The following is a 12856-nucleotide window of genomic DNA, read 5'->3' on the forward strand; positions in this document are numbered from 1 at the left end:
GCAATGCTTTCTCTCTATTCGCTCTCAATTTCACACACACATATTCGCAAATATTCACTGCTAATTGCTTCTATTTTTAGGGGCAAAACAAAGTCTTTTTTGGACTCTGCAATTTAACTGCTTTGGATGCCTGAAAAATATTTACAGTAGTGATGCTTTAGATGATGGTTCATGGGAAGAAGAAAACTCAAGAGAGCTATATGTTTGCACAAGCCATGTTGACTTTGGGCTAAACCTAAACACAGGCTCTCATGAAGAACGGCACTGAAGTTAAGACTTAAAGTGCCTTGCTTCATTCATGGGTTCAATCTGTGGAATCGGTGATGAATAGCTTTTCACACTGGCTCAGCAGCAGACAGCACAGCCCTGCGACATTCTTACATTAGCTCATCTCTACACACAACTGCTTACTCCATGTCAGATTGAGATTTTATTGTGAGGTCCCAGCCATTCGACACACTACTGGGGTGTTTAAAAAACCTTTTTAAACCGTTTGAAAATATGTGAGGAATTGTTTGGGGTATCATTAAAAGATCTTTAGGAAGAGATTAGAGATCTAAAGAGGAGTGTCCTGCTCTAGGAGACTGTAACCTCATGATCCTGAAGTTTAAAAAAGATCCTGTATAATATCTATATGATATCATGTCTTATTTAAAGTTATTGTATAATGTATACAGGGATGACAACTTTTCAGTTCAGCTTGGAGTGAGATTTTTTGGCCCTTGGGGGGCTGGGTAACTCAAGAAAGGAGGTGTAGGATGGCATTAGAAATATTGTGGTCGACAAAACATTAAATAACATAATTTCATTACTTTCATTACTTTAAGTTGAATCGTCCCTTTAAATTTTGAGCACAGACCAGACTTGGACTTATCTTTGAAAGTGTGTAGGTTTAATTGGTTACTGCTCGGCTCTCCAAACAGTAACTCCTGCCTTCTTACATTTAATTGGCCACCTAATTTTGACATTGAGGTCCACTGCTAGACCGCTGAGATGTAAAAAAGTTTACTGCACCAAAATAAAGATTTTTGGGCATTTATCGCGTATGACTCTGTGGGAGAAACTGGATGTGTCGGGTGAGAAAAGCGACTATTCTGAATCACGGCGAATGCGTGAGAGTTGCCAGCCAGGATGTATAATCTGTATACTGTCAAAGAATCTAGCCGAGACATGACCTAACCTTTGGTATGAGTGAAACAAAATATATACAGTCAAATGTGTGGCCAGCGAATCAAATGGATATGAATGAAAATCTAATTTTGATGTAAAGGGTCAGTTTAGAGGTTGTTGCACAAGACCTACTGCACTCCCCTTGAGAGAGCTAAAAGAACAACTTAATAAAGACAGCTGGGACAAAAGGGACGTAATTTAATTTGAAGACAAAACAAAAAGGCCAAGACAGCGCGCACCATGAGAAGCCCTTTACATTTCATAAATCTTCCTGACATTTTCTACAGTGAGGAGGCTGTAATTAGACTGCTCGCTTCACACGCACGCACATTATCATCATCAGCATGTTCTAAATGAGAGGAATACAAGGAAATGCTTTGATGCACGAAACAAGCCTCAAAGTGTCAACGAAGCTCACAGAGCTGATACTCCAGCGGAGTTATAGGAGTAAAAGTGCTTAAATCTATTGGAGAACTCATCTCCTATCAAAAATGTACATTCGCTTGAATTGATTATATGGTCTGTTGGAGATGTATAAAGTCCTTCAGCTCAGCATATTGGCTCTAAGTATCATGCTTCTGGGTAAATTATTTTTAAAGAACTGTGTAGTTAAAAGGGGGAACTAGGGGTATATATCAGCATAGTGATATTTAAAATATATACAGACAATGTGTTAATTTAACATATTTTATCAAAAAAATTTACCACCCATTAAAAGTTTATGAAATATCGTGGCATAGCAGTGAGGCTGCACATTGCAACCAACGCCTCATTCCCCCTCCCTTTCGAAGCTCTACGGGGGATGACACAGAACCAACCTGTTGTCACATTTTAGCTTCTTTGGCAAACGAAATAACATTTGAATGAAATGTGCTCTAGAGCAGTTTGTCCATTTAGGGCTACTATCGAAACAACATGATGAATTCCATGCAAGGAGACCCACTGTGTATATGATAAAAATAGCTCATTCTAAGGGAAAAAAACATAACACTTCATTATGTAAGGTCTTTATACACCTCTGAAGACATATTTATGTATATTATATATATTGTCAATAGATCCTCTAAAAAACACTAGTTACAAACTCTTTCTCTCTCTCTCTCTCTCTCTCTCTCTCTCTCTGCCTTCCACATCACTCTATTTTCAACCCGGCGTTGGGTCAAAAAGTGACAAAACCCAACCTTTAAATTAACCCAAAAAAATGTATATATTTTAGACAACAATGGGTTATAACAACCCAACAATTTGGGTTGAAGCAACCTAGCATTTTGACCTAACGTTGGGTTGAGAATAGCCCAGCATTTTTCAAAGTGTATTATGAGTATGATTCATTGGCCAAGCTCATGAAATAAATAAAATATGATAAATTTCACTTTTGTCTTTAACAAGTAAACATACAGTATATTGTGATAATATCCAAAACTTATTTTGACCACGATTACCATGGATAGTGTGAAAGTCCTTATAGGAACCTTAATGTTTCTTATTTGGCATTAGGTTGATGTTTTTAAACCTTTATTCTTAAAAGTTTATACTTTGTGCCACTGATGGACTGTGTGCTGACATATTTCTCACTAGCACTTTAGGTTTCCTGGTTCCTGTTCCTCCCACTTCCTGTCTCCCTACTGATCTATCCAAAATAACACTTTTAAAACAAGAACAATTGTCTTGGTTTAGGCAGGGATGTGCCCTAACATGCCGCCACAACTCAAAATTTTGAAAGAGTTCACTCGTGCAGTAGTGTTTGTTTTGGGCGGTGCTTGGTATTTGTTCAATAAACTGGGTCATTCTTGTGGAGGGCATTTACCTAATATCACTAACAAAGTGGTTGGCCGGACATGCCCTCCTGATATGACAGTACTAACAGGACTAACCTGGCGCACAGGTCAGACCACACTGACCGTTGACACTTATCATTCATTGTGTTCCCTCAAACATAAGTAGCCTACACCTGGACTGGGTGCTGCTAACCAAATTAAAATCAGGTTCAACAAAACATTCATGACCATATTTCAATGATGATTCAAATATGGACCGTTCTCACCTGCAACAGCTACTGAGATACGCAATTCAATGCTATGAAGGAAATAGTAGACATTTTCAGCACAGCAGATGTCCTGGACCGACCCTGATGCACCATTCTCATAAGTGATGAGGCAAAAGTAGAGCACTTTCTGAAGATTACATGTCTTTGATGGAGGCATACTGACGGCTTATCAAGCGATGCAAAAATATCGCAGCATATATAAACAATACGTCCGTGCAACCCAGTCTCACAGCAGTTCATGGAATAGACACAAAATTTGTAATCTATTGGGGTAATTTGACTTCATGGACACGAATGTACCCATATTTTTTGTGTCAGTGAGAACAACCTTTTTATAATGTCACTCAGCACAAATTTATTTTCGTGTCACTCAGCGCAGCTTTCAATACACAGACTGCGTGTGTATTTACATATTTATAACCTGATATCAAAGGAAGTCCTACATATTTTAGGATGTGACTAACCAACATCTTAGTTCACCCGAAACCCTAAAATCACAGCCCTAAAGGCTAATTTATATAAAAACCTTAGTTTAAAGGGGTCATTTGACAAGGCTAAAACAAATATTATCATTTGTTTTAGATGATATGCAATGTGTATACACGATTTAAGGTTCAAAAACGCTGTATTTTCCACATACAGTCCATGTTTGTATCTCCTCTTTGCCCCGGCTCTCTGAAATCTACTGACGTAGATTTGTGGGGGTGTGGTTAAACAAAGTGATTTAGGCAGGTCTGGGTGAGCATTCACTTTTATATAGAATGTATCTTTTGTTCCGTCTCTTAAATTTTTGCAATTTTATGTGTCTAATACATGTATGGGCAACTTTTAACACACCAAACACACAGAAAACATGTATTCGCACCATAAAACCCCTTTGACGAGGTGTCAAAACAACCCATAAGATCGTAGGAAATAGGAATTGCTATGAAAGAGCCACCTTGTAAAATAGGTTTGAATTCCCATATACATTTATACATAAAAGACACTAAGTATAAAGACATGAAAAAAAGTTGTGCTGAATGACATAAAAAAAGGGGGAAACACAAACCTAAATTTATAGATTACAGTTTGTGACAATGTCACGAATTCCAGCGAGACTGTGTTGGTCCATACATCTGGTTGTTTTTGATATTCCTCGGGTTATGCGTCCCCACTACGATTTCCCCCATTCAATTATTTTCTATAAAAAGAATAGTAACTTGCTGAGACTGAATATGTGACAACTCATTTCAAAGCTGTATGTGCTTTCGACACACTTATCGCCTTTCCCTAGGCTACACACTCTTTTTCTGAAGTTATCTGTCAGCGAAATTCAGCTCTGCCTCCTTGTTAGACCTGCAGTGTGTCACTTTGGCGCTGTTCATAAAGAGAGTGAGTCATTAAAAGAGAAACGATGAAAATAATTCAAGATTTAAAAAAAGTCTGCCCTCTCTAATAAATCAAGATTGCGAGCTTTCATGGGCAATTGAGTTACTGATGAACATTCGGTTCTACCGCTAACTTCCCTTCTCTCAGATCAATGCTAGCTATAATGTATCTGCTTGTATGTCATAATCAGTTTCTTAATTGCAAAACCATTACTAAACTGTAACTGAGAGCAGTCTAGTTCATCTACAGGGGTTGCAACACAGATGGTAAATATTATCGAGAATGCCTGTATTATTTGTACGTGTGGCATTCCAAGCTCTTGGCAAGGGCTTGCGACTTAGCTAAAGCCCTCTTTTAGGCTACTCATTCGTAAACAGCAACTACTGAATCTGCACTTTGTTCTAAATTACACCTGCGTAAACATGATATGAATAATGAAAAAAATATATTTCAGAATGTTTTTCTTATGACAAAAAGAGGAAAAGGAGCAGGAAGTGCTGCGAAATGCCTGTCATTCAGATGGTCTTGGATTTGAGATGATTAGATGACGTTCATGTCTTTTTCCTAGAAACCAGGGTTTAAAAATCCCTCCAAATAACTTGACGAAACAGTTTTTTGAGGACATATGGACATATCATTATAGCTCAATATTAAATGGCTTTTGATTACATCACAACTGTGAGACATTACTTTGGTGCTGTCCTTCTGAAACCTTGTATCTCCATATTTTATTATTTTACTTTTGCCCTAAATCACATTTATTAGTCACCCTTTATGTTTGTGAATGGGTTTTTTAGATATCTAATCCATATAAAGTATTCGTAAGTACAATAAGTACAGTGTTTTTTTAATTCCTGAAAAACTGTGAATTTGGACATCCAAGGTCTCAGAAGGACAGCAATGATTTTCTCGCTACTGGTAGTGCTCTGGGGCACGGCACATACTTATTCTAGAAAGTATTTGTTTGAACAAAAATGAGGATACATCTGCAATTGTGATATTTTAGATACATTTCAGTTTTATAGAAGACATGTATATCTGCTAAAAATCATTTACATTAAAGATTCTGTCATCATTTACTCACCAAATCTCAATAAATTACTTTGTTCTGCTGAACACAAAGCAAGATATTTGGAAGAATGTTTGTAACCAAACAGATTTAGGGCCCCATTAACTACCATGGTAAAAAAAGTACGATGGTATTAAAAGAGCCCAAGAACTGTTAACTTTGAACGTTCTTCAAAATATCTGCTTTTGTGTTCAACAGAACAATGAAATGTATACAGTAATTTGTCCTGCTCAATGGTGCCCCAGAACTGTTTGGATACAAAGATTCTTTCATAGCCTATATCTTTCTCGGTGTTCAGCAGGACAAAGAAATTTATTCAGGTTTGGAACACATTGAGGGTGAGTAAATGATGACAGAATTCCTATCCCTTTAACAAACCCACACAACTTCCAAACTGAATCCGTTGAAGATAAAGAGATATAGCATTCTTGTGCTTTAACATTCTTTGTTATGGCATTGAAAACCATAATGCTCTTATCATATCACATAAACTGCCTGTTTCACCTAAACTGGCAGGACTCCACAATGTGAGTCAGTGCAATGCTGGAATTGCTTATGTAGTGTCTTCTGCATGCTTCTATTCACACCCCTGCAGAGGAGCAATCTGGAATCTACTACCATTCTGTACCTGTTTAGCTGCAGTAATGTGGATTTTGTTTGTCTCTTTATGTGTACACTATATGTGGTTCATGATGCATTTTGTAAACAGATACAATCTAGTGTACTGTATACATACTTGTATTCTAACACTGTCATGGAATTATTGAATGTGGAATGCAGGGAGGCCCTTTCTTTGGACGTAGAGAGTTCCTGTAACACGTCACTGTGCCATTTTAAGAAAGACGAGGGTGTGACTTGTTTCAACTTGCTTGTCATGATCAGGGAGGAGAAGGAGTTTGTTTTGAATTGAAGTATTGTTACTACGCTACAGCTTTACCATCTTAAAATTGAACGAAAGCTTTCAATTTTAACATCACGCAGAAAATCAAGACAGCGTCTTTCTGATAACTAAGTTTTAAAGAATAAGCATTAAGACTTACTCCTTTTTCTAGAATTTAAATTGAACAATTTAGCAAAATACAGAGAAATAAAATATTGACTGAAGCTAGAAACTTCATTTGAATAATGAAATGGCTTACAACCCTCAAACACAACCTAAATCACAGTGTTTGGATTCCTAGGCAACATACAATGTTATTAATTTCACAACAAACCAAGAGAAACAGTCATAAGCAGTCACGTCACAGTACCCACCTTATTAGTAGGTACCAAAGAAGGTTGTAATAACCTAACATGCATTAGCTGTGTTTCTATTCCCTCCTCCCAATGACTTTCTATGAACTTTGAACGTTCACAATATCCCTGTTTAGCAAATGAGCTTATACTGACTACCCAGTTTAGAATTCTGCAATCATTAGCATCTTCCTCCTCTCTGTGTAATTATTCCAATAAGAAAATGTTGCATAGACAAACAGTATTGTAGAGAATAGATCCTAGAATACAATACACAATTTGAGTTCGAACTGGCTATATATCTAACCCGAAAATACATTTAAACAAACGTTCTTGTTTGTTAATGTGTCATTCTACACCTCTGAATTAATAACGTTGATTCATCATGTTGGCATCACCTTCCACATTTATCTCTAATTATCTTAAGATATGACATGCAATCTTCCTCACAGAAGCATCACTTTTCCCCACACCATTCCCAATACTTAGCCATTTGGTTGCCAGATAATTGTACAAACAAAGACCATATTTGGTCGAGCTTATAACAATTCATGAGGCCAAGAACCTTAAACCTCTTGCATATGGGAGATTGGCTTACCCAACAAATGAAATATGAGATGACTGAGGGGTCAGCATTATATTCATGATGCTATAGAAAAAGCAAGACAACATGGCTATATCATTTTACAGTATATTTTTCATGTAGATTAAAAAGTGTTATTTTGATATACACCTATACACACCTGTAGTCATAGGTACCTTTTTCCATGTATTGTAATAATCATGATTTTTCTTGATTACATCATACACCCGTATGAACATATACTATATATGGTGAAAGAAATAACTGTATAATCACAACTAGATTGAAAATATACATGGTATTGTAGAATATGTATACGATCATGACGAAAGCCCTGGCAACCAATAGCATTGGAGTATTTTTCCACGCAAAACACACAAGGGCAGATGACGACTGAGTAGCCAAATGACCAGACACTCCGCTCTGTCCTTGCACTTTTCAGTTAATGTATTGACGTATATAGATTTTACATGTGATCTATTATTTTTTCCCGAAACTAACAGAGACAATCAGAACCTTGAATTCGACCTTCATACAACACCAATATATTAGCCTGACTCTTTCTCAGGTCGTGTAAAAGCTGCAGAACAAATTCCTCAAGGATTTAATGATGTGATTCGAACAGGACAATGTTGCGAGGTGTTTCGATTAAACATATTATCATAATAAAGGAAGCAGATTGTTATGTTTAGATCGCCTGCGTGTGGGAGGAAGACACTTAATGCACAACGAGAAACGCCGGCTATAAATCTATGTTTCGTTCATTGGTTGGCCGCTGTCGTGGGCGGTTCGTTTTAATCATTGACATCAGTTCAACCCCAATCAGAAGGGAGACATGGGAGGCAAATATGTGACGAAAGTGCGTTGGTCCAATCGTAAGCCTCGCTGAGGTTTTGACCTCTGAAAACCGCATCACCGCCCCCATCATGTCCCTGGCGGAGGAGCGCTATAAAGCAGATTCAGTCAGGAGTTTAAAGGGCAGAGTTGTAAAAGCTCCCAGGCAGTGGGGAGTCGGATTGCCTGAAGATTGACTCCAACAAAATATATAACATAATACCCCGAAGAACAAACAACTAAACATATTCATGCAACATAACTGGAATAATCGATTCGATAAGTGTTAGCAAGGAATTGTTGCGGAAGGTTGTTGTCAAGTCAACCGGAGAAAAAAACACGGAGAAGTCGTTTAATGTAAGTATATGGCGAGTTTTGGCATTGCACATTTGTGATGTTTCATGCCGATCGTGTATGAAAACGTATGTTGTGGTGTAAAGAAGTGTTTATCGTCGCACCTCAATGTTATTGCACGAACAACCCGGAGATTGCTGATTAAATGGATGTCTGGTGGTCGATACAGTGGAAGATTACACGAGATTATCGCATTTCGTCTAAAGCAGCTGTATTGATATTCTTTTTATTAATAAAAGGACCACATAGCCTTCGTTAAAACCTTGTAACTTAATCATGTGAGCTCCTCTCTTCAATGTGTTAACGGTGTCGTCAGTTTGTTTTACGGAAATGACTGATCGGGCAGTTTTAAGCTCTACTGACCATACGACACGCACGTACGAACAGAATCTCTTCACATTTACAGTGCCAAAGTTCAGTGCGTCCGAGATCCTGCACGATCCGTGGGAAACCTTATCGTCGTTTATATTACTAAAGCTAAGCACCCTTTATGGTGTATTTCCAGAGAGATTTTGAGCTCACTGTTTACATGTAGCTTTTTAAACTGTTTGCGTTTATTTGATCCAGTTTGTGCGGCTAGAATGTTCCCATCATCTATTCATATGGACCATCAATAATGTCTCTGCGTGCAGTTTACATACACAGGCTTTTGGGTGTCATGGGGTCCTTCAATTCGTTGATTCGTCAGAGAGCATCTTTTTTTCTAAAAACGTCCATATCCAATAATAATAATTCATTGTTTATGTCTAAAATGGCGTTATTTCTTGCCATTTGTCTCGTGGCAATGGTGTATCGAGTTTAGTGTCACACTGTGAGAAAAATCGCGTCTGTTTGCGTACATTTCGGCGTATTTCATCTGTATAGCTACACACCCCGAATACAGCGTCACACTATTGGTCGCGATCGTTGGGAAATCCGTCCGCCGATCTGTTGCGCAATGTCGCCTCAATGTGTCGCATTGTTCAAATGCCCCATATTCACATAAAAGCGTTTTTACGCAACAGTTTACGGAATAAATCGGGAAGAGGACCCATATTATGTAATGTCTCTTGATTCCCGGAGACTGTTTGCTAAACGTCTCATCCCTTTCTCCTTGGATATCTCACTTGGGCTTGTACAGCCCCCACAAGACAAAAAAGGCGAATTTAAAACTAAAAATATATAACTTCCCCTTTATTTTCCTCATGCTTTGCTATATTTTGGCCTTTTTAGTTGTTTTTGTCATTTATTTGTCCTTTTATCATTTTTGAATTTTGATATCAACTCCCTAGCTGTTAGCGTTTGTGTTTACATATGCATGCTCGGAAGGGCCAAGTCATGATTCAATACGTCCACTGTCATACAAAGCTGAAAACCTTCCCTCTTTTTCCTTCTTCAAGGAGCGTGAGAAGATTTTCCTGTGGAACAGCAAACATTTTCTCATCCGCCAGCACTTCTGTTGGTCCCCACTGATCACTACTGCCTCGGAGGTTTTTGCAACACTCGTCTAAAGCAACTGTTGACGACACAGACGCACATAGCTATGCAGCTTGAAATCCAAGTAGCTCTTAACTTCATCATTTCTTATCTGTACAACAAACTCCCACGGCGGCGAGTCAACATTTTTGGCGAGGAGTTGGATAGACAGCTGAAGAAGAAATATGAAGGACACTGGTACCCCGACAAGCCATACAAAGGATCTGGGTTCAGGTGTATACATGTGGGCGAGAAGGTGGATCCGGTAGTGGAGGAAGCAGCCAAAGAGAGTGGGCTGGACATTGAAGATGTCCGCAATAACTTGCCTCAGGACCTAAGTGTTTGGATTGACCCCTTTGAGGTGTCCTACCAAATCGGTGAAAAGGGACCTGTAAAGGTGCTATACGTGGACGATAACAATGAGAACGGGTCTGAGCTGGACAAAGAGATTAGAAACAGTTTTAACCCCGAGGCTCAGGTGTTCATGCCAATCAGTGACCCTGTGGGCATCTCCTCGGAGTCCAGTTCTCCATCCCCGCCATTTGGCCAGTCTGCTGCTGTCAGCCCCTCCTTCATGCCACGCTCCACTCAGCCTTTAACCTTCACCACAGCCTCCTTTGCCGCCACCAAGTTCGGCTCCACCAAGATGAAAAACAGCGGCCGCAATGGCGGTAAAGTTGCACGCACTTCTCCCACCAACCTGGGCCTGAATGTGAACTCCTTAGTTAAGCAAAAAGCCATTTCCAACTCCATGCACTCGCTCTACAGTTTTGGCCTCGGAGGTCAACAGCAGAAGGGCTCCGCTCTATCTCCCAATGCCAAGGAGTTTGTGTTTCCCAACCTTGAAGGCCAAGGGAGCTCCGGTGCAGTGTTTGGAAGCGAGAACCCCCTAAGCCTCAGTCCTCTTCAGTATAACAATGCCTTCGACATGTTCACAACCTACGGAAGCATCAACGACAAGTCCCTCATGGATGGCTTAAACTTCAGTCTCAGCAACATGCAGTATTCTAACCAGCAATTCCAGCCAGTTATGGCTAACTAATGTTTAAGAGTTATTGATTGTTGGCAAAAGGAAAACGAAAGGCAAAGACGCACATTAGTTTAAAGACTTTATTTGTTCAAAGAACTGTGGACGAGGAAACGAAAATCCCTATTAGACAATGATAAGCGCATGCGCCCAAGGGTGTTATTATTTTCATTAGTGTCGTTCTCTGCCCCCTTGAGTTTGTACTAAAAGATTGCGTTACAGATGTTTCCAAGCTTATTTACATTCAGTCAATACGCGTCATTGTTTTCTTTTCCTTTTTTGCCAATAAAGCAAAAAATATTTTTTTTACTACCTTTTGGAAAAAATACTCTAAAACATTAAAAAAAGACATAAGCTTCAAGTTCTGGCCTCTTAAAGTATTTTAAAGTTGGTAAGACTTGGCTGATTTTTAAGAAATTGGCACTAATGCATATATCGGGGGTTACGTGGTCTTTTTCTAATTGTATAATTTGAGTACAGAGTTTGTAAAATATCAGAGTATATATTGTTTCTACAACATGGAATTGCATTTATATCTTTTTACTACTCCAGTGATCTGTGATGGCTGCAGAAGCTTTATGTTATAATATATTTTGTTTTCATTTCTTTTATAAAATTGTTAAAGAAATTCATCTTTAAATAGATCAAAAATTCTAAAGATTGTGTACAGAATATTCCTTCGTGTTGGAATTTCAGTGTAGGAATATTAGCTTTTTTTGAAACAAAAGAGTTGTATTTTCTGTTAAGAGTTAAACAGATTTTTGCTATATTATGGACAATGTAATCGTATATATTAATTTTGTACCTACATTGTGCAATACTTGATAAAATATGGTATAACAAAGTATTTTGAGTCAGTGTCTTACATGTCAAGAGGGACTGAAATGGTTTATATTAAGTTTGTATTAAAATGCTTGAAATATATGCTTGTCTTTTATTTTTTTTATTTGACATTTGCACCCTGGCCTTTTTCAATAAAAGAAAACTTCGGCAAATAAACTCCTGGTTGTCTTCTATCTCTTTAATAGAATGTCAATCCTTGAATGCCTTTTTATCGTCCGAGTCTTCATGCAAAAAAAACAACTTGAATGGCATATGCAGCCATCAGCTGGTGTTTTTTGTTGCTGGTTTTATGCATTTATTGACAGTTTTGTTTTATGTCCAATGCTCTGCAATCTTGACTGATTTGGTTTCATTTAGTTGCTATGGCTCCGCATCCATGAGCGGCACAGAACGATGATGATTCAAGTTGAATATGAATACCAATTCTAAATCCTAAAATGGCTTCTTAGGAGTCAAATGAGGTTCTCAAAAACACTTCTCAAACATTCAGATTTTTGACAAGGAACAGTATTTCGTTAATGTTACTAACAGACCATAACATAGAGGGTATATGCATGTAATCTAACCATATTATCGGTTCTAAAATGCAAACTGGCCCTGCTCAGAAATCTTTGCAATAGTTAAGATGATTTAAAGATATGTTTTGTTTGGAAACAATTTGTTATCCATATTATTTTATTCCCACATTCCAAACATTTCTGTGCAAGAAGTATGTGTCTGGTTTCAGCAAGGTAGGGTGTAGGTGACCTTTAAAAGCTGAATAGAAGCTACGCTGATTTACTGTCACATTATTTCCACGTTATAACTAAAACAAATGATCAGGTGACATTTCCTTGTATAAGGTTGGCTTTCAGGCAGTAGAAATTTGAG

General features: G+C 38.2%; 1 protein-coding gene across 1 annotated transcript; it reads left to right on the forward strand.

The window, feature by feature from the left end:
- The first annotated feature begins 8428 nt into the window (after positions 1-8428).
- Positions 8429-12067, forward strand: tob1b (transducer of ERBB2, 1b). Its single transcript, XM_056771128.1, has 2 exons — positions 8429-8664; positions 10041-12067. The coding sequence occupies exon 2, from the start codon at positions 10184-10186 to the stop codon at positions 11156-11158; it is 975 nt and encodes a 324-aa protein (XP_056627106.1). The 5' UTR covers positions 8429-8664; positions 10041-10183; the 3' UTR covers positions 11159-12067.
- Positions 12068-12856: the final 789 nt, after the last annotated feature.

The sequence above is a fragment of the Triplophysa dalaica genome, chromosome 17, assembly GCF_015846415.1.
Source record: "Triplophysa dalaica isolate WHDGS20190420 chromosome 17, ASM1584641v1, whole genome shotgun sequence".
Lineage (NCBI taxonomy): Eukaryota > Metazoa > Chordata > Actinopteri > Cypriniformes > Nemacheilidae > Triplophysa > Triplophysa dalaica.